Source organism: Thalassophryne amazonica, chromosome 21 (assembly GCF_902500255.1).
Source record: "Thalassophryne amazonica chromosome 21, fThaAma1.1, whole genome shotgun sequence".
NCBI classification, from domain to species: Eukaryota; Metazoa; Chordata; class Actinopteri; order Batrachoidiformes; family Batrachoididae; genus Thalassophryne; species Thalassophryne amazonica.
The window spans coordinates 15,865,622-15,888,929 of record NC_047123.1 but is presented as its reverse complement, the minus strand read 5'-3'; the positions used below and the strand labels follow the sequence as shown (position 1 = coordinate 15,888,929).

Genomic DNA, 23,308 nt, shown 5'->3' with positions numbered 1-23,308 from the left:
CTCACTGCAGTATTGTATCACTTCCTGTTCCGGAGCACAGCGGTGTTTTGCTGTATCTGTTAGCTGTTTAATCTGCGCAGTTAGATTGATCTAGTTAACTAGATAACGATTTGTTTCACAGTGTAATCTTCACGTGCCTTAACTAAAGCACTCCCTCTGCTGAATCACCTCTAAATTATTTACACATTATTCACTTTGTGTGTTTTTAGGAATCCGCTAGCTTAGCGCAGCTACTAGCTCTTAGCCGGTTTAGCATGACGGCTTCTCCTGTCTCTCCTGCACTTTTCTGCTCTGGGTGTGAAATGTTTAGTTATTCCTCGGCCTCCTTTAGCAGTAATGGTACTTGTAATAAGTGTAGCTTATTTGTAGCTTTGGAGGCCAGGCTGGGCGAATTGGAGACTCGGCTCCGCACCGTGGAAAATTCTACAGCTAGCCAGGCCTCTGTAGTCGGTGCGGACCAAGGTAGCTTAGCCGTCGTTAGTTTCCCTCTGGCAGATCCCGAGCAGCCGGGAAAGCAGGCCGACTGGGTGACTGTGAGGAGGAAGCGTAGCCCTAAACAGAAGCCCCGTGTACACCGCCAATCCGTTCACATTTCTAACCGTTTTTCCCCACTCGACGACACACCCGCCGAGGATCAAACTCTGGTTATTGGCAACTCTGTTTTGAGAAATGTGAAGTTAGTGACACCAGCAACCATAGTCAATTGTCTTCCGGGGGCCAGAGCAGGTGACATTGAAGGAAATTTGAAACTGCTGGCTAAGGCTAAGCGTAAATTTGGTAAGATTATAATTCACGTCGGCAGTAATGACACCCGGTTACGCCAATCGGAGGTCACTAAAATTAACATTGAATCGGTGGGTAACTTTGCAAAAACAATGTCGGACTCTGTAGTTTTCTCTGGGCCCCTCCCCAATCGGACCGGGAGTTGTTGTGTGGGCCGCCAGAAGAGGAGGCACTGCTGGCCCACCACCAGAGGGCGCCCTGCCTGAAGTGCGGGCTTCAGGCACGAGAGGGTGCTGCCGCCTCACAGGAACAGCCGAGGTGACAGCTGTCACTCATCAACTATGACAGCTGTCACCGATCATCTGCACTTCGCCCCGGATAAAAGCAGGATGACACCTCCACCACGTCGCCGAGATATCGTTCTTCTACGGAGGTAATACTCTCAGCCTGAATAATCCAATATTGATTCCAGTAGATACATTGTTGCAGCTGTCTCCCCGGAGGACCGGCGTGGGCCGCGACTGCTTCGCTCTGCTGTCCGCCAGATAAGTGAATAGACAGACGCTGCACGAGTGTGTGTTAGAGGTGGAGGTGGAATTCCCACCGTTGTTGTTACTGGGTGTACACACACCCACACTTGACTGTCTTTGCTCTTCGCCAGCAGTACCAGATCCGACACGCGGAGACGGTGGCCACCTGAGGGACTCGGGACCTGGCGGCTCCAGTATCCTTCGGGTTCGGTGGCGGAGGAAATCGTGTGGTTCCGGTTCTTCTCTAGACAGACGTCTCCTATCTTCGAGCCTGCCCACACGACACCTTTATCCATTGACTTTGTATTTATTCTATAATCTGCTGTGTGTGGTTGTGGCATTCACAACAGTAAAGTGTTCAAATTTAACTCCTTCTATTGTCCGTGCATTTACGCCCCCTGTTGTGGGTCCGTGTCACTACACTTTCACAACAGGGAGTGACATGTTTAGCCGCATGTTCTCCTTGAATTGCTGGCTGTCTGAGTGGTGTCCAAAAAATGAGGTGGGCTTCATAGATAATTGGCAAAGCTTCTGGGGAAAACCTGGTCTTGTTAGGAGAGACGGCATCCATCCCACTTTGGATGGAGCAGCTCTCATTTCTAGAAATCTGGCCAATTTTCTTAAATCCTCCAAACTGTGACTATCCAGGGTTGGGACCAGGAAGCAGAGTTGTAGTCTTACACACCTCTCTGCAGCTTCTCTCCCCCTGCCATCCCCTCATTACCCCATCCCCGTAGAGACGGTGCCTGCTCCCAGACCACCAATAACCAGCAAAAATCTATTTAAGCATAAAAATTCAAAAAGAAAAAATAATATAGCACCTTCAACTGCACCACAGACTAAAACAGTTAAATGTGGTCTATTAAACATTAGGTCTCTCTCTTCTAAGTCCCTGTTAGTAAATGATATAATAATTGATCAACATATTGATTTATTCTGCCTTACAGAAACCTGGTTACAGCAGGATGAATATGTTAGTTTAAATGAGTCAACACCCCCGAGTCACACTAACTGCCAGAATGCTCGTAGCACGGGCCGAGGCAGAGGATTAGCAGCAATCTTCCATTCCAGCTTATTAATTAATCAAAAACCCAGACAGAGCTTTACTTCATTTGAAAGCTTGACTCTTAGTCTTGTCCATCCAAATTGGAAGTCCCAAAAACCAGTTTTATTTGTTATTATCTATCGTCCACCTGGTCGTTACTGTGAGTTTCTCTGTGAATTTTCAGACCTTTTGTCTGACTTAGTGCTTAGCTTAGATAAGATAATTATAGTGGGCGATTTTAACATCCACACAGATGCTGAGAATGACAGCCTCAACACTGCATTTAATCTATTATTAGACTCAATTGGCTTTGCTCAAAATGTAAATGAGTCCACCCACCACTTTAATCATTTCTTAGATCTTGTTCTGGCTTATGGTATGGAAATTGAAGACTTAACAGTATTCCCTGAAAACTCCCTTCTGTCTGATCATTTCTTAATAACATTTACATTTACTCTGATGGACTACCCAGCAGTGGGGAATAAGTTTCATTACACTAGAAGTCTTTCAGAAAGCGCTGTAACTAGGTTTAAGGATATGATTCCTTCTTTATGTTCTCTAATGCCATATACCAACACAGTGCAGAGTAGCTACCTAAACTCTGTAAGTGAGATAGAGTATCTCGTCAATAGTTTTACATCCTCATTGAAGACAACTTTGGATGCTGTAGAGAAAAGAGAGCTTTAAATCAGAAGTGCCTGACTCCGTGGTATAACTCACAAACTCGCAGCTTAAAGCAGATAACCCGTAAGTTGGAGAGGAAATGGCGTCTCACTAATTTAGAAGATCTTCACTTAGCCTGGAAAAAGAGTCTGTTGCTCTATAAAAAAAGCCCTCCGTAAAGCTAGGACATCTTACTACTCATCACTAATTGAAGAAAATAAGAACAACCCCAGGTTTCTTTTCAGCACTGTAGCCAGGCTGACAAAGAGTCAGAGCTCTATTGAGCCGAGTATTCCTTTAACTTTAACTAGTAATGACTTCATGACTTTCTTTGCTAATAAAATTTTAACTATTAGAGAAAAAATTACTCATAACCATCCCAAAGACATATTGTTATCTTTGGCTGCTTTAGTGATGCCGGTATTTGGTTAGACTCTTTCGCTCTGATTGTTCTGTCTGAGTTATTTTCATTAGTTACTTCATCCAAACCATCAACATGTCTATTAGACCCCATTCCTACCAGGCTGCTCAAGGAAGCCCTACCATTATTTAATGCTTCGATCTTAAATATGATCAATCTATCTTTATTAGTTGGCTATGTACCACAGGCTTTTAAGGTGGCAGTAATTAAACCATTACTTAAAAAGCCATCACTTGACCCAGCTATCTTAGCTAATTATAGGCCAATCTCCAACCTTATTCTTGAAAGGGTAGTTGTAAAACAGCTAACTGATCATCTGCAGAGGAATGGTCTATTTGAAGAGTTTCAGTCAGGTTTTAGAATTCATCATAGTACAGAAACAGCATTAGTGACGGTTACAAATGATCTTCTTATGGCCTCAGACAGTGGACTCATCTCTGTGCTTTTTCTGTTAGACCTCAGTGCTGCTTTTGATACTGTTGACCATAAAATTTTATTACAGAGATTAGAGCATGCCATAGGTATTAAAGGCACTGTGCTGCGGTGGTTTGAATCATATTTATCTAATAGATTACAATTTGTTTATGTAAATGGGGGATCTTCTTCACAGACTAAGGTTAATTATGGAGATCCACAAGCTTCTGTGCTAGGACCAATTTTATTCACTTTATACATGCTTCCCTTAGGCAGTATTATTAGACGGCATTGCTTAAATTTTCATTGTTACACAGATGATACCCAGCTTTATCTATCCATGAAGCCAGAGGACACACACCAATTAGCTAAATTGCAGGATTGTCTTACAGACATAAAGACATGGATGACCTCTAATTTCCTGCTTTTAAACTCAGATAAAACTGAAGTTATTGTACTTGGCCCCACAAATCTTAGAAACATGGTGTCTAACCAGATCCTTACTCTGGATGGCATTACCCTGACCTCTAGTAATACTGTGAGAAATCTTGGAGTCATTTTTGATCAGGATATGTCATTCAATGCGCATATTAAACAAATATGTAGGACTGCTTTTTTGCATTTACGCAATATCTCTAAAATTAGAAAGGTCTTGTCTCAGAGTGATGCTGAAAAACTAATTCATGCATTTATTTCCTCTAGGCTGGACTATTGTAATTCATTATTATCAGGTTGTCCTAAAAGTTCCCTGAAAAGCCTTCAGTTAATTCAAAATGCTGCAGCTAGAGTACTGACAGGGACTAGAAGGAGAGAGCATATCTCACCCATATTGGCCTCTCTTCATTGGCTTCCTGTTAATTCTAGAATAGAATTTAAAATTCTTCTTCTTACTTATAAGGTTTTGAATAATCAGGTCCCATCTTATCTTAGGGACCTCATAGTACCATATCACCCCAATAGAGCGCTTCACTCTGACTGCAGGCTTACTTGTAGTTCCTAGGGTTTGTAAGAGTAGAATGGGAGGCAGAGCCTTCAGCTTTCAGGCTCCTCTCCTGTGGAACCAGCTCCCAATTCAGATCAGGGAGACAGACACCCTCTCTACTTTTAAGATTAGGCTTAAAACTTTCCTTTTTAACTAAAGCTTATAGTTAGGGCTGGATCAGGTGACCCTGAACCATTCCTTAGTTATGCTGCTATAGACTTAGACTGCTGGGGGGTTCCCATGATGCACTGAGTGTTTCTTTCTCTTTTTGCTCTGTATGCACCACTCTGCATTTAATCATTAGTGATTGATCTCTGCTCCCCTCCACAGCATGTCTTTTTCCTGGTTCTCTCCCTCAGCCCCAACCAGTCCCAGCAGAAGACTGCCCCTTCCTGAGCCTGGTTCTGCTGGAGGTTTCTTCCTGTTAAAAAGGAGTTTTTCCTTCCCACTGTCGCCAAGTGCTTGCTCACAGGGGGTCGTTTTGACCGTTGGGGTTTTTTCATAATTATTGTATGGCCTTGCCTTACAATATGAAGCGCCTTGGGGCAACTGTTTGTTGTGATTTGGCGCTATATAAAAAAAAAGTTGATTGATTGATTGATTCATGTATTTTTAACGTATTTACCATTTTATTATGTGCTTACTCAATAAAATCACACACACACGCTTTTAATGTATAGATGATTTACCACCCCTGCTGGAATGGCATGTGAGTCCAGAATGTAATAATCAATCGCCATCCTTCAGTGTTGTTAGCGAATAACCGTAGTTTCTCCAAAAAATATTAGGCCTATGAACCTTCTGTTTTAGCAGCGTTCATCCTTGACCCAAAATACATAAGCATACCAAACGGCAAATGTCAGCTCTCTCCATTCTGCCGCAAGCGCTAACTGGGACTCCTCCTGTCTTGTTGTGAGAAATTAGCGAGAATCATCCTCCATTCCGTTCGCACAGTTCCAAATGCTGCGCTGCTCTCTGCCAAGTCATGTTAGAGTCTGGCTGGAATGAATAACTTCAAAGCGAATCGCCGTTTAAATCAAATGACACCTCTTTCCAAACGTTGTAATGCAAACAATAAGCTGCAATCGATAAAACATTTTTTTCCTCCCAAAATGAGACGGCGGAGTTCAGCTCAGAGGTATGGAGTGACATTCATGTCAAAATGTCTGAAAGGAAAGGCTTTTGACAAAATTACATATTTTGTTTATTTCTATTTATGTCCAGAGACCAGGGCTCCACCATGTGGAGTTTATTAAAGTCCATAGATCAAGGATCCAGTGACCAATTTCATATTTATTTACTTTAAGACTCGGTAAAATGTTGTTGACATAGACAACCTCTAAAGCCTACTTGTAGCAAACAGAAAATTCACAGGAGGAATCAAAAAGGAATCGGATTGATAAGTGGAATCAATAATGGTATCAATATCGATAAAATGCGATTTACGTATGATCTATGATTTTTAGTGTTTTATTGGTTTAGCGTTAGAAAAGTTAAATTTTCAGATCGCTGATTAGTGGTTATCGAAGCTGTTTTGGTTAGCTGTGCCTACTACTCTGTGTGTGTGTGTGTGTGGTGTGTGTGTGTGTGTGTGTGTGTGTGTGTGTGTGTGTGTGTGTGTGTGTGTGTTTATATATATATATATATATATATATATATATATATATATATATATATATATATATATATATATATATATATATAAACACACACACACAGTACTATGTTTTAGGCCCATTTAATGGATCATAAAGACATTAAAGACAAGAGCAATCATAGATTTCTGATGTCCGCCAAGGACGTGATAAAAACATCACCCTAGGGACACAAAGTAGACCTGCGCCCTGAGAACGCAGAGCCCGCACTGGTACATAGGGTTTAATTAGGTCGCCTAAGTAGGGAGGTGCTAGTCTGTCAGTAATTTTATAGGTTAGTAACAGGACCTTTAAATCTGGTTTCACAGAGACGGGAAGCCAGTGAAGAGATGCCAAAGTGGGTGTTATGTGGTAAAACCTTCTGCTTCCTGTCGGGATTTTGGCAGCAGCCTTTTGAACCAACTGGAGACCCAGTTGGAAAAATCAAAGCTTAACCACAGGGTGCCATAGCCACATGAATATTGATGCAGCAGCTCAAGTGCACGCTGGAAATGTTTTCCTTATACAGTTCACCAGTGTGCACTTGTCAAACATGAAAGAAAAAACAACAATTGTAATACGTTGCAGTAGTATCCTGTGAAAGACGTAATTTCTAAGCTGGTATCTTGTCAACCAAGGTCAGGCAAAGAAAGTGTAGACAGAGTATTTCTTGTTAACAATGACTGAGCTAGTGTACCATAAAACTCACAAGTCTCCTTTTTATACAGTATGATCATTTTCTGAGTTCAGTTTTTGTGCTGTTTCGTGCCTTCTCCTTTGCTTGATCATTGATTTTAGTGAACTCCAACTGATACTTCACCATTATGATGTTTTCTTAAATTTGTTCCCTGATTTTTGTAAAGAAGAAAAAAAAAGCCATTCTAATTTTTCTGCATAATTTGAGGGGGGGGGGGGGGGGGGGGTCCTTTTTCTTGGCTCCCTGCAATTGCTCTGTAATGGATTCACATGTTGATTTGGCGTGTTTTTAAAATCAAATCAATTTTATTTATATAGCGCCAAATCACAATAAACAGTTGCCCCAAGGCGCTTCATATTGTAAGGCAAATCCATACAATAATTACGGATAAACCCCAACGGTCAAAATGACCCCCTGTGAGCAAGCACTTGGCGACAGTGGGAAGGAAAAACTCCTTCTCACTGTTTTACAGTGGATGGGCTTTCTGAGGCTTCTCCAGATGTGTAAGGGGATTTGAGCCAAGCTGGCCTTGATCCAGTGACCTGATCTATTGGATAGGACACTACAAATGCTGGTGGGATGATTTCAAAGAACACTGATCATGTTCTTTTGGACAAACACTGGAGTCAGTTGCAGGGATTAAAGAAGTTCTCCACCGCTACGATTCCCATCAGTTGGGCATACCAGCGGGACAGATTTGGCACAACACAGATTCTGCACATGCTACACGTCTTCTCCATTTTTTTGTGGAAGCATTACAGTGCCACATACTCTGGGTTGCTAGGATTACCAGCTAATAAGATTAATACATGGAATAGTTTGGACTGTGTTGAATGCTTGGTCGCCAAAGTAATGCTCAAACATCTATTGGATTCTATCACCTATGTTACCCCATAACATGATAACTAAGCATGATGATGCAAAGTGTTCCTTTTTAAAATCCTGTTAACTCAACCAATAATTTGCATCACTTTTTACCAAAATCGGAGCAGCTTTAACTTTTGACCCCTGTACAAACTGAAATTGCCCTTTTCGCCATTTTTGCTGTTTTCACCCCATAACTCCATAACATTCAGTCAGACAGTCCAAACTATACCTTATCAGATGAATTCTATGGTATACCTTACAATATGATTGGAACATTTTTTTTATTTTGACCATTGTGTAATTCTTCATTGACCCCTGTATGTCATTAGAGGTCAGTTTCAGGATGCCTTGACATCTGAAAATAAACATTAGTTAATTTAGAATATGTGTGCCAAATTTGGTGCTTTTATGACAAAATGACCAGTTGTTATGGACATTTTAGCTAAGCTGCACCACTATATTTAGTACTTCATTTTCAAAAAATTTACCCAGGGGAGGCCCCCGGACCCCCACCTGTGGGAGGGAAACACCCTCCCAAGTGTTGATGCATGCAGTCTGACAGTTTCAGATTTTTTTTACCTCACCTTACTTACATGTCTGGAATAAGAGAAAATGGGTCATTTTTATTTCTTTGTTGGCCAGTGATTTTATTTTTTATTAGTCTATTCTAAATATGAAGAGAAAAGGGAAACCATTTTTAAATTTCCGCTCATCTTTTTTAGACCAGGAGAAAGAAAAACAGCTTGTATTTATTTTTTTTATTTATTTATTGTATTTTAAAAGATTTCTGTAGATTCCGATTGTTTTCGTAGCTGTCTTCACCTTGTTTTACATTAAATCGTAGGACATGATTGTAAAAGAGTTTCTATAAAAAGGTAGATGGTGAACAGCTTATGATTTGGGGGTAATTTCAGGCCACAGGGAACTAAGGAAGCAGGCTGTGAAGGCACTTGGGGTAGGCAGTGAGGCATTTGTTAGAAAAATCTGTGAGAGGGTTATGCATTACCTCTGGTCCCAGTGACTGCCGGTCTGCTTACAGAGGAATCAGTAAGCATTATGTTTATCTAACTGCACCTCGTGCTGTGAAAGCCATGGCATGTTGGCTTGGTCCTGTTGGATGGCTGTGCTGTTCTATTGGACCATCTACTTTGAGCAGTTGCATAATGCTGAATCTTCTGCCAGGATGTTGGACATTTCTGGTGCCAGGGTTCATATTGTTGATCAACCAGTCAGTTTTGAAGTACTGAGTCTCTGTGATCTGGCAAAACTGGTGAAACAGCTAAAGGAGGGAAAAGCCAGAGGGATCTGTGGTATTCATGCTGAATGTATTAAAATGAGTAGAGATACCAGGAGGAGCAACAGGAAGACAGAGGTCGGGAATGAGAGGAACAGTAGTAGCTAGTAAACCAGTATTGATCCGTATGTCTGGTATTTATATTGCAAACTGTTTTTCCTTTTTACTTTCACATTTGATACTCTGTGTGCTTCGTACCCTGTGTGCTGCTATACAATGCTGCTAGAGCCTCAATTTCCCTGAGGGAGTCTTCCAAAGGGATCAGTAAAGTTCTATCTAATCCATTATGGTGTTGCATTCAATCTTCGCTCCCATTTGGGAGGTGAGTGTCATCCCAAAAGGCTGGAAGAAAAGGAAAAGCCTTGTTAATAATAATAACAATAATGCATTTTATTTATAGACGCCTTTCTCAACATTCGAGGACACTGCACAGGGATAAGAACAAATAAAACAAAGAAAAACAAAAAACAAAATAAATAAGAATTAAAATTAGGATTAAATTTGGGCAGTGCAGTTGGTCAGGTAGAAAAAGTGGTTGTAAACAAATGAGTTTTGATTTGAAAGGTGGAAGAGAGTTTATTTTTCTGAGGACAGATGGTAATGAGTTCCAGAGCTGAGGAGCAAAGCAGATGAATGCCCTGCACCACATAGTTGTGAGACGGGGGGCAGTCAAGTGAATGGAGGCGGAATATCTGAGAGTGCCAGAGGGAATGGCAACATAGAGGTCAGACAGGTGTGGAGGTGCAAGGTTGGCCTTGAATATTAACGAAAGAATTTTGTATTTGATGTGGAACTTAACCAGGAGCCAGTGGAGTTGTTGCAGAACCGGGGTTATGTGGTGGATAGAGGTGGTTCTGATGATGATACAGGCAGCTGAATTCTGAACCAGCTAAAACTTATGGAGGTATTTGTGAGGGAAACCAAAGAGGAGGGAATTACAGTTGTTCAGATGAGAAGTGACAAGGCTGTGAACAAAGGTAACAGTGCTATTGGGGGTGAGGGAGGGGAAGAGGCGGTTAATGTTATGTAGTTCTGCAGTATGTATGATGTTATTGATGTGGGATTGGAAAGTTGGAGTACTGTTGAGGATGATACCCAGATTTTTAATCTGTGGGGAGGGGGAGACAAAGGAGTTTTCAGTAACTAAAGGAAAACTGTCTGTTTTTGATAGAGTTGATTTTGTCCCAGTGAGGAGAACCTCTGTTTTATCACTGTTTGATTTGAGAAAATTTGAGTAGAACCAAGATTTTATTTCTGCTGGGCAGGCAGAAAGGGAGGAGGGTGGGAGAGTGGAAGTGGGTCTGCTGGAGAGGTAGAGCTGAGTGTCATCGGCATAGCAGTGGAAGTCAATGTTGTGTTTGTGGAAAATATTGGCATGGGGGAGTAGGTAAATGATGAAGAGAAATGTACCCAGCATAGAGCCCTGGAGCACACCTGAAGTGACAGTGGAAGGGATGTGAAGGTTCAGAGCCGGATGAACTAAGTGCAGCCTGAGAGATAAGATTTTGTTGTCCTCCTCTGGAAAGGAAAGGTAATTCCCTGGATTGCAGCATATAGAGGCTCAGTGCTGGGCACATTACTTGCATGGATCATTCTCAGTAGGATCCAGTGCCATCCGCATGCTACCCATTGACCAGATCAGTCTGGCTTCACACCCATCATTGTTACATTAGTTCTGTGGGTATTCACTGAACGTGAACGTGAATATCGACAAGGGCTTCTTTGTAGCTTGTGTTGATTTTCTCAAACCATTAGATTTGGTCGATTGGGCAGATCTGAGGGACATGCTGAGATTTTGCAAGATGTCCACGGCAGTAAGTTGCTGGACAGCATTGCTGCCTTATGAGTATTGTGTTCTGCCCCCAACTCTGTTTAAGAATGTTGTAAAAGAAAACATTTCTAGCAAATCCATTAGTCTTTGTGATTTGTTGTGCAAAGACAGCCAGACAAATAAGGGTGCTCACATATATAAAGCTGCACCCTCCTCTGTCAGCTGGCAGAGACCAAATATTTACAGATATGATGGTATTTGTCCTTTGACCTGGGAAAGAGTGTGTGTGTGTGTGTGTGTGTGTGTGTGTGTGTGTGTGTGTGTGTGTGTGTGTGTGTGTGTGTGTGTGTGTGTGTGTGTGTGTTGTGTGTGTGTGTGTGTGTGTGTGTGTGTGTGTGTGTGTGTGTGTGTGTGTGTGTGTGGTGGGGGGAGCAGTCTGCAGACCTCTAGTTACATTATATTTTTCTTTCTGGTTGTGATAACTGCTGACATGTTTTCTGCCATAATGCGCCACATTTGGGTGGATTAGGCACCAAGTGGTGATGGAAAATGGCAGCCAACATGTTACCCTTCACAAGCAGGAAGAAATTCCAGCCTCAAACAGCATGGCCCGCCTGCCAGAACTGGCTGTCACTTTTCTAGGACCTTAGAAAATCTGTCAACCATCTGGAAATCAATAATGTACTTTAACTGACCTTCAACTTTGTCAGTGTATCCTGATGCTGATGTTTAAAAGTCTGATTTGCTCCAAATTTAAGGAGAAATTACAAATAAATAAATAAAATAACGTGAAAACAGTTTCTGCTGCAGCAGAAACTGTTTTGCAGCTCGAAATCTTTACAGTCATGTTTGAAGCACGTATTGGTCAACTCTGGGTCCGACTGTGTTGTGAGGCATTGATTCATTAATGATGAATCAGGGACAACTCACAGCGATGTAACTAAAAGCTGACCAAAAGAAAATGTCTCTTTCAAGAGTCATTTGATGTACAAGTTGTGAAAAACTTCTTTAGGGCCATACTAATGTCTTCTTCTTAGCTGCTTTGTTATGTATGGCTACAGCATTTCCTCATCATACTGCCATCTACTGGTTAAATAAATTGTAGCACAATACTAATATTATATTATTAATTTGTTTTTTGTTGGGTTTTTTGTTGTTGTTGTTGTTGTTTGCTTCTCCAGCACATATTACAGTCTTTATTGATTGGATACAGTGCATCCAGAAAGTATTCACAGCAATTCACTTTTTCCACCTTTTATGTTACAGTCTTATTCCAAAATGGAGTAAATTCATTTTTTCCTAAAACATTCTACTCACAACACCCTATTATGACAACATGAAAAAAGTTTTTTTGAAATTTGTTAAGAATAAAAATACTTAGAGATCGCATGTATGTAAGTATTCACACCCTTTGCTCAATACTTTGTTGATGCACCTTTGCCAGCAATTACAGCCTCAAGTCTTCTTGAATATGATGCGACAAGCTTGGTGCACCTACCTTTGGGCAGTTTTGTCCATTCCTCTTTACAGCACCTCTCAAGCAGCATCGGGTTGGATGGGGAGCGTTGGTGCACAGACATTTTCAGATCTCTCCAGAGATGTTCAATCAGATTCAGGTCTGGACTCTGGCTGGGTCACTCAAGGAAATTCACAGAGTTGTCCTGAAACCACTCCTTTGATATCTTGGCTGTGTGCTTAGGGTCATTGTCCTGCTGAAAGATGAACCATCGCCCCAGTCTGAGATCAAGAGCGCTCTGGAGCAGGTTTTCATCCAGGATGTCTCTGTACATTGCTGCATTCATCTTTCCCTCAATCCTGACTAGTCTCCCAGTTCCTGCCGCTGAAAAACATCCCCACAGCATGATGCGGCCACCACCATGCTTCACTGTAGGGATGGTACCTGGTTTCCTCCAAACATGATGCCTGGCATTCACGCCAAAGAGTTCAATCTTTCCCTCATCAAACCATAGAATTTTGTTTATCATGGTCTGAGAGCCCCTCAGGTGCCTTTTGGCAAACTCCCTGTGGGCTGCCATGTGCCTTTTACTAAGGAGTGGCTTCCGTCTGGCCACTCTACCATACAGGCCTGATTGGTGGATTGCTGCAGAGAAGGTTGTCCTTCTGGAAGGTTCTCCTCTCTCTCTCTCCACAGAGGAATGCTGGAGCTCTGACAGAGTGACCATCGGGTTCTTGGTCACCTCCCTGACTAAGGCCCTTCTCCCCTGGTCACTCAGGTAAATGATGAAATGGATGATAATGAATTTCATCCATTTTGGATTAAAGCTGTAACATTACAAAATGTGTAAAAATAGAAGTGATGTGAATACTTTCTGGATGCACTATATATACAACAACGCCAGGTCAACTAACAGAAGATTGAGTCATTCCATTAAGTGCTGTAAATGTCTCTTTGTGGTTTCACTGTAACATTTGTTTTGGTTATGTGTTGGGATGTTTATTATTACAGTGAAAATTTTGCCATATTCCAAATTTACATTTAAATGAATTTTGTGTATGATAGTACATCAGCTGATACCATTTCCCTCCCATATACTTCATTGCTTTGTAGGATTCCCTTTTTTTATTTCTCAGTGACATCCCTGTATAAACCACAGATTGTATGTTGGGCACGTTGGCTTATGTATTGTGTAGAAACACCTCCATTTTTGCCTACATGCCCCCTGTTTCTTTCCTTTTTCCTTCCTGTGTTGTTCAACCCCCAACTGCGTCTCCAGATGCCCTATACTCCTCCATCACACATCATCCTCATTATCTTAGCATCATACCGTATGCCACTGCTTTTCTGCCAACAGTGTTCAATGTCAGATCTTGACTGAATGTCATGTGGTCTGGTTTGATCTGACGACTTGCTCACCCTGAATCCTAGGAGTCGGCCTCTGTGTCTGCTGAGACTTCACACAGCCTTTCTATATCCTAAGTAGTATAACAGCTTCTCTCTGGCACACGTCAGAAATTGCAGATGAGCACTTATTAATGCCTCAGTATGCATTTTGTTTCCTTTTAAATTGCCTTAAAATTGACTCTTGTACCTACACTTTAAGCTTTCACAGCAGTACTTGGATTTTCCAATTCTTAAGAGAATCCTGACAGCAAGACACAATCCCTCAGCAAGTAAACAGCAGATGCTCAAATGTCTTCTGACTCATACTTGATTTTCACTATTGCTTCCCAATTTCATTTACTGTATTACATTGTGATCAGTGTGTGTGCAGTAGAGTTTGTTTCCAACACAAAGTATGTCATCAATATGCAGATCCAATATACATATGAGTTAAGTTGCACAATTGAATTGCTTTATGGATTGATGAATAGATATAGTAGATAGGATAGGGTAATTGATATGCTAGATAGGCTAAATGTTAGCTAAGTATGTAGGTTGTGATAGATAAGATCGTCAGATATGGTAGATAGGATGGGTGGCTTGGTACAGTGAGGCTCATAAGTAATTGGAAAATAGCAGTTTTGTTTTTTTGTTTGTTTGTTTGGCTCTGCACACCACCACAAAGGAATTGTAATGAAACAAACAAGATAGTCTTATAGTGTAAACCATTAGGTTTAATTTAAGTTCAGTTGAATAAACATATTTCACTAACCATTTAGAAATTACAGCCATCTCTGCTTCCATCTTTGGAAGTTATTGGACAAACTAAATATAAGGATTATTTTTTGATACAAATCATAACTTTGATGATCAGTTTTCTTCAGGCAAGTCAGGGGATGGATACATGAACATTCCAAGTCGCTGAATATGTCTTGGACTTCATTCCTGTCAATCAATCAATCAATCAATTTTTTTTTTATATAGCGCCAAATCACAACAAACAGCCGCCCCAAGGCGCTCCACACTGCAAGGCAAGGCCATACAATAATGATGTAAAACCAATGTCACTCATTAAGAAATCCAAACAGGGTGGTAAATCTGTCTGGAGTAGGCAGTTCTCAAAAACTGAGTGTCCAGGCAAAAAGCAGAACAGGGAAGCCATTCAGACACCCAGACAAGTGTGAAGGAGATCTGTAGTTGTAATTGGAGAAATTGTGAATAGTTCAACATTTGTCTGTTGCATCATCAGTTACACAACTTCATAAAGATATTAAACAGAGAAAAATTAGTTCACTGTCCAATTATGTATAGTCCTGACTGTAGGTGGCATGTGTAGCTAGGTGGGTGGGGCGATAATACAAACAAACTGATGGTTGCAAGCACACAATGCTTTTAAGACTTGCAGTGTGTTAGTACAAATGGTAAAGCGCTTTTCCATCTGCATCAGACGCTCAAAGCGATTTACAAATTATGCCTCACATTCACCCCGAAGTGAGGGTGCTGCCACACAAGGCACTCACTACACACTGGGAGCAATAGGGGATTAAAGACCTTGCCCAAGGGCCCTTAGTGATTGAAGGCTGGGATTAGAACCAAGGATCTTCTGGTCTCAAGCCCAATGCCTTAACCACTTGACCATCACCTCCCACCTCAAATTCAGGGAATGTAACTTTCATTGCCATTAATTCCCCCCGGGCACCTAAACATCTCTTTGGTTGTTTCCACTGTGCAGGTCCTTGTCCATTGACAATGTAACTTTTATTGTATTTTTATGAATTATTTTGAAAGCATTTGGCTGAATCTGAGAATATAATACAGCTTTGACCACAGCAGAATTCATCCTGATCCAAGGTGACCCATTTCTCTTTGCTGCTGTACAGGACACCGACATAACGCTTGGTTCAGAGACGAGGCAGTACATTTCAGATCATGATGGCTAGCAATGATATGCTCGCTTCCTGGAGCATTTTTTTATCTGGTTATCTGATTGAAAAGGTTTGCCTTCACCAAGAATGTCACAACAATCCATTTCAATTCATTGTGTGTCACACAAACTGCATGTATTTACAATCTGCAGCATAATCGTGTGACTGCAGGCTTACTTGTAGTTCCTAGGGTTTGTAAGAGTAGAATGGGAGGCAGAGCCTTCAGCTTTCAGGCTCCTCTCCTGTGGAACCAGCTCCCAATTCAGATCAGGGAGACAGACACCCTCTCTACTTTTAAGATTAGGCTTAAAACTTTCCTTTTTGCTAAAGCTTATCGTTAGGGCTGGATCAGGTGACCCTGAACCATCCCTTAGTTATGCTGCTATAGACGTAGACTGCTGGGGGGTTCCCATGATGCACTGTTTCTTTCTCTTTTTGCTCTGTATGCACCACTCTGCATTTAATCATTAGTGATCGAACCTCTGCTCCCCTCCACAGCATGTCTTTTTCCTGGTTCTCTCCCTCAGCCCCAACCAGTCCCAGCAGAAGACTGCCCCTCCCTGAGCCTGGTTCTGCTGGAGGTTTCTTCCTGTTAAAAGGGAGTTTTTCCTTCCCACTGTAGCCAAGTGCTTGCTCACAGGGGGTCGTTTTGACCGTTGGGGTTTTACATAATTATTGTATGGCCTTGCCTTACAATATAAAGCGCCTTGGGGCAACTGTTTGTTGTGATTTGGCGCTATATAAAAAAATGTACAGTTGTGTTCAAATTATAGCAGTGTGTTTTTTTCAAAAGTGAGTAATGCTCAAAATCGTTATAATAGCTTTTATTTCCATCAGCATTTTCTTTATAGCCTCAAACATTTACTGTATATACTGAATAATACTTGAATATTTATCTTTTTTGTGAATCACTGTACTGATATTTAGTTGTATAAGCACTGTTTCTGAGAACTGCTTCACATCTTTGTTGCATGGAGTCGACCAACTTCTGGCACCTGTGAACAGGTTTTCCAGCCCAGGACCATTGGACTACATTCCACAGTTCCTCTGCATTTTTGATGTCACCCCACAAGTTTTCCATTGGATTAATGTCCTGGGCTTGGGCTGGCCACTGCATAACATTAAATTGTTGGTCTGGAACCAACATGCTGCTCGCTTCCGTGTTTGTTTAATTTTTTTTTTTATTTAACCTTTATTTAACCAGGTAAGTTAAGAAAAAAAAAAATCTTATTTACAATAACGACCTGGTTTGGGGTTGGTGTCTTGTTGAAACGCCCATTTCAAGGACTTTTCCTCTTCGGCTAAACGCAACATGATGGACCCTGGCCTAGTGGTAATTGGGTGAAAGGCAGGGGTGCACCCTAGACAGCACCCCAGTCTATCACAGGGCCACATACAAACATGCAAAACAGAGTCACACTGTCATGTGCATCTACTGCCAATTCAAAGTGCAGTGACTGTGTATATAAATGTCTGTAATTCCTTAATGTGATATGTTTAAAGTTGCATGAGGTGCCTGATACCCGTATTTTATTTGTAGTGAAAGTGCAGAATAAGGCGCCTTAGTCTGTGATGTGAAAGTGCTGTGATCAGTGAACGTAAAGGTCAGAGAAGAAAGCTTCACATTTAGCACAGTTATAAGCAAACTGGTACACTGGACGCAAAGAAAAACAATTACCTGAAATGTATCTCTCCCCCCCCCCCCCCCAATAAATACAACATGAAAAAAGTTTTTTGTTTTTTTTTTATTTTAAATTTTTGCATATTTATTAAAAATAAAAAACTAAGAACTCACATGTACATATTTGATCAATACTTTCTTGATGTACCATTGGCACAATTACAGCCTCAAGTCTTCTTGAATATGATGCCACAAGCTTGGTGCACCTATCTTTGTGCAGTTTTGTCCATTCCTCTTTGCAACACCTCTCAAGCTCCATCAGGTTGGATGGGGAGTGACGGTGCACAGACATTTTCAGGTCTCTCCAGAGATGTTCAATCAGATTCAGGTCTGGGCTCTGGCTGGGTCACTCAAGGACATTCGTAAAAAGTCATTGTGTTTCTGTTAAAGGTGTAAATATTTGGAATAATTGCCCGGATAACATAAAATCAGTCGGTAGTTTGGTTGGCCTTAAAAGGCTCTACAAAAATTATTTGATTAGGTTTATTGATTTTGTTTTTTTGTTTTTTTGGTGCACTGTTGTTTGCATGTTCTCCATGTAATGTGGAGTTGTGTCAGGAAAAGCATCTGGCGTAAAACTTGTGCCAATTCAACATGCAGATCCACCTTGGATTTGCTGTGGCGACCCTGAGTGCAAACAAGGGAGCAGCCGAAGGGACTTACTAGTTCAAGGATCAGTTTATACTTTGTATTAGTTATGGATATTTTTGGTTAAAGGTGTAGGCGTTTACAAGCTTTTGCTTCTGCCTATGCCCTTTCAGGCACATGGGTGCATTGTTGGGTTATTTTCTTTCGTTCTTTCCTTGTAAGTTTTTTGTTGTTCTGGATCTGTGTGTGCCAAATACATTCATTCATTCATTCATTCATTCATTCATTCACAGAGTTGTCCTGAAGCCATTCCTTTGATACCTTGGCTGTGTGCTTAGGGTCATTGTCCTGCTGAAAGATGATGAACTGTCCCCCAGTCTGAGGTCAAGAGTGCTCTGGAGCAGGTTTTTATCCATGATGTCTCTGTACATTGCTGCATTCATCTTTCCCTCAATCCTGACTAGTCTCCCAGTTCCTGCTGCTGAAAAACATCCCCACAGCATGATGCTGCCACTACCATGCTTCACTGTAGGGATGGTGCCTAGTTTACTCCATGTATGAGGCCTGGCATTCATGCCAAAGAGTTCAGTCTTTGTCTCATCAGGCCAGAGAATTTTGTTTCTCATGGTCTGAGAATCCTTCAGGGGCCTTTTACTAAGGGGTCCCTTCGGTCTGGCCATACCAGCCTGATTGGCGGATTGCTGCAGAGATTGTTGTCCTTCTGGAGGGTTCTCCTCTCTCCACAAAGGAATGCTGAAGCTCTGACAGAGTGACTAGTCAATCAATCAATCAACATTTATTTATAAAGCGCTTTACAGCACCGACTGGTGTCCAATGTGCTTAACATTAAAAACACAAATTCACAAAAATGAAAAACATTAAAAAAAAAAAAAAAAAAAGTAAGGCCCTTCTCCTCCAATCTCTCAGTTTAGACGAGTGGCCAGCTTTAGGAAGAGGCCTGGTGGATCTGAACTTCTTACATTTATGGATATTGGAGGCCACTGTGCTCATTGGGACCTTCAAAGCAGCAGAAATGTTTCTGTACCCTTCCCCAGATTGGTGTCTCATGGAAGCTTTGTTTGTGTTCTGACATGCACCGTCAACTGAGTGACCTTATATGTAGACAGGTGTGTGCTTTTCCAAATCATGTCCAATCAACTGAATTTACCCCAGGTGGACTCCAATTAAGATGTAGAAACATCTCAAGGATGATCAGTGGACACAGAATGCACCTGAGCACAATTTGAGCTTCATGGCAAAGGCTGTGAATACTTATGTACATTAGGGATGCAACCTTTTAATTTCTTTCCACAAAAACAATTTACAAATACCTGACAAGCACCAAATAAACAACATTGATTGTTATTGTTTCATAGGAAAAGCTCATCAGAATAGGATACAGGACTATGGGTTTGCAAAAAGTTGTATCCCTAATGTATATGCTCAAACGTTTTCAGGTTGTCATTATGGGGTATTGTGTGTATAATTTTGAGGGAAAAAAATGAATTTCATTAATTTTGGAATAAGGCTATAACATAACAAAATATGGAAAAAGGGAAGCGCTACTTTCCGGATGCACCGTAAATCAACACTTTTGCAAATAATTGGAACAGGTGAGTTTCTGGTCTGGTAATTATTCGATGAGGTGAAATAAAGTGATGTGATACAGGCAATGTCAAGCTGGTGAGGAAAAAAATGTTAGAGTACAGTGTCAGGAGCCTCTAAGAAATGCCAGTGTGCCAACATATGCATCGCTAGTATTCCAAAACTCTCAAACAGTGTTTCTATGAGAGACATCAGAAATATTTTGGGCCATTTACCTTCTAAAAATATCCTTAAACATATTAGGAAGTCTGATCAAATCTGTGTGCATAAAAGATATTGTACACATGGGTAACTTACACATCCACAAGGGCACTGTTAATACAGAAAAATATGCTGCATCCAGGCATCCCTACATTTTCTAGCAGATCAACATAAAAATACATTCTGCCTGACTAAAAAAATGAATGGTGACATGCAGCTGTTAACATGAGCTACCTGCAGTGCTGATCTGTCTTCAACTGAGAATATATGGTGCATTATGAAGCGCTCAGTGTGAACGTGTGAACAGTAAATTTAAAAAAGAAAAAAATTTAAAAAGAGTGAAGTAATTTAGCAGTGAGCAGCAGAGTGTCAGCTTTACTGAATTGAGCCGTGTTGTTGACTGCAAATGGATTTTATGAAGCCCTCCATTTGGGTGTTTGAGCGTTCTTTTAACTGTGTTCCCTTTTGTGGTTTTTGGGTTGTATAAACAGTTGTGTTTTATTATTATTTGGTTCACAGTTCACCAGAGACCTGAAGCAATATGACAATAAGATCGTCGAATGCACCTTTGTCAACAACAGCTGGATATTCATGAGACAAAGAGTTGACAAGAGCTTCCCCAACTCTTTTGACACAGCCATGGGTGAGACGTCCACAGTAATTAAATTAATAACTCTTTGCAGTCACAGTGGATAAAAGACGGCAAATTTTTAATTTGTCTAAAGTTTGCATCAGGCCCCTGGGCTCTAACATTCTGTGTGATTACTGTGTTAGATTACCTTATTTTACGGAATATAAGTCACACTGGACTTTGTTGAGCCTGTCCAAAAATTTGACAGACCTGACTGAACTCATTACTGTTAGACAGGTACCACTACGGTCCGGAGGGAATCACTTTATTGAATGTGAATATTATTTTATTATTTATGTGTTAATTTTCAGTATCTTTGTATTTTACTTTTAACTCATTCCTACGTCTAACATGTGCTTGTTCTTGCTTTAAAAATTAATAAATGATGAGACCAGTAATGTTGTGGATACAAATGTCACTGAGACATTTAATTTGTCTGCCACCTTTTGCCACCCCTCCTACTTGGTCAATGTTGCTTTACAGCACCCCGAGGATACCCTCAGCAATGTGTTAAGCTAAAAGTTCTCCACCATCACCATGTTCACCCACATCTCAAAAGATATTCAGCAGAAGATAAGGAAGACATTATTGAAATACAATAAATGGATTGGGTTACAAAGTCATTTCTATGGCTCTGGGGCTCCGGCGAGCCACAGTGAGAGCCATTATCTCCAAACAGAGAAAACTTGTAAGAGTGGTGATTCAGAGGCCAGACTAATGAATTCCACCAAGAACACATCAACAGCTCAACTGAAACCTTGGAAAGTACCCGAATGACCATCTGTGCAACTGTAGGCATTGCTCACATCGGTTAAGGTCGGCATTCGTGATTACAGCAAGAGATGGGCAAGAAAAAAAGGAATCTAGAGGAAAGTTGCAAAACAAAACTCAGAGCTATACTTGAGAAGGATCGTAAGTCAGTCAGTGTCTTACAAACAGATTATGTGCGTGTCAAAAAAATAACTTATTTTTCAAATAGGCTGACTATAACTTTATATGATGTTTCACGGATATGGTATCATCTCTGTTGTAACTTCTGTTCGTGTTGGTTGTCTTTCTCCAGCTGTGTGTCGCTCCATTCAGCATCCTATCACAAAAGAAATGCTTTTGGAGTTCCTGGATAGCTGTACACAGGGAGTACAAACCCCGAACCAAAAACGCCCAGCAGACCCAGACAGTGAACTCATGCCCCCACCCCCTCCGAAGAGACCAGGCCAGGCCATCCCATAGCCTGATGGTGGACAGCCGGCCCCCCTACAGATGAGATCCAGACATTTCTTACCCTCTGAGTATTTGCTCTGCCAGCCTTTATGGACTGAAATGTCTGAAGATGTCAGAAACCCCACCAGAGTCCATCAGCAACATCAGATTTACTTGTAGGTTTCTTTGTAGCTTTAATTACTGGTGTTCTTATTAAATTAAAGCAAGAGACAGTTTGCCTTTTTTTATCCTCTTTTTTTTAAATTCTGAGCTAAATTTATAAACAGGGAGATTGTTATGAATACAGTTAACATCAGACAGTACAAACCTTGTGTTACGGTTTTGACCGGAGTGGAACGGCGAACCCAAATGCAGGGAACAGAAACAAGAGTGGAGTGAGTTAGAACACTAGTTTATTTACAAGGAATGTGTATGGAGGAGGAGGATGAGTAGGCAGCCTTGCAGAATGGAGCCAGGGCCTGCACAGCAGTGGAACCATGGAACCACAGTCCAAGTGGCGTTGTAACCCAAATGCTGAGTGGATGATGCAATCCGGGAGCCAGGTGGCCGCCTGCAAGCTGTCAACGTGGAATCTGGAGAAGATACACAGATGAGTGGATTGCTGTGCACACGAGCCGAGTCAGTTCCAGAATTCAAATTCACAGTCAGATTAACAGACAGTCTATATCTTAGCAGAGTCCAGAGTGTTGAAACAAGCTGAAGCTCAAAAACGACAAACAAAAAATGCTGAGCTTGGGAACTCAGACAAGCTGCAGGAAAAGTAGCAGCACACAAACTAATGAGCATAGGAGCTCAGAAAAATCACTGCGTAGGAACGCACAAACAGAGAGGCCAGATACCATGGAAAGTACGCTGAGTTTCTGGCAATGATGGAGTGAAGAGCCAGGGTTTATATGCAGGGACTGATGAGATGAGAAGCAGGTGTGTCGATTAGCTTGAAGCAGAGGAGAGAGAAAAAGCAGCAGGAACAGGCAGCCCACAACACCTTGTTCATTTTAGTAGGAGAGCTAACAGCTCTCGCACCCACCACCACCAGAACTAAACCAAATGTTTTTTGTTTTTTAGATTTACTTGATGTCCCCAAAACACAGTCAAGATGTTCTGAAAATAAAAACAGGCTTCAAGCCAGATATTCAAGATGACACCCAAAATGGCCACCAATAGGAGTTTTTTTGTTGTTGTTGTTTTGTTTGGAGGGAGGGGGTATTTGTTTGTTTTTTCTTTGAGGGGGGTTGCATTTTCTTTGGGGGGGGGTCATTTAATGGGCTTCATTTTCACAAATATTCAGTGAGAACAAAGTTGTATTTCATTCATGTTTTAAATAGCAACAAACAGAATTGATAATAACAGAACGACATTTTTGACTCCATATTGCAAACATGCTTATTTAGGGTCTGCTTCTCTCTCTATCCCAGACCAAGCCAGCATCTTTACATCTGGAGTTGGTCCCTGGGTACTGTACTGTGGCTGCCCATTGCTCCTAGGGGTTGGATTCTGTCTAGCTGTAATTAAATGCAGAGGATAAATTTTGTTATATGTATGTATAATGACAATAATTGCATTATATTATATA

At 41.2% G+C, this 23,308-nt stretch overlaps 1 protein-coding gene across 1 annotated transcript in view; it reads left to right on the top strand.

Annotated features, from left to right (window-relative positions):
- rngtt (RNA guanylyltransferase and 5'-phosphatase) overlaps positions 1-21,932 on the top strand; it is a 358,809-nt gene extending 336,877 nt beyond the window's left edge. Inside the window, exons 15-16 of the mRNA XM_034162020.1 lie at positions 20,403-20,526; positions 21,578-21,932. Of these exons, the coding sequence (XP_034017911.1) occupies positions 20,403-20,526; positions 21,578-21,744 (291 nt within the window). The 3' untranslated portion in view covers positions 21,745-21,932. The remainder of the gene's footprint in view (positions 1-20,402; positions 20,527-21,577) is intronic.
- Positions 21,933-23,308: the final 1,376 nt, after the last annotated feature.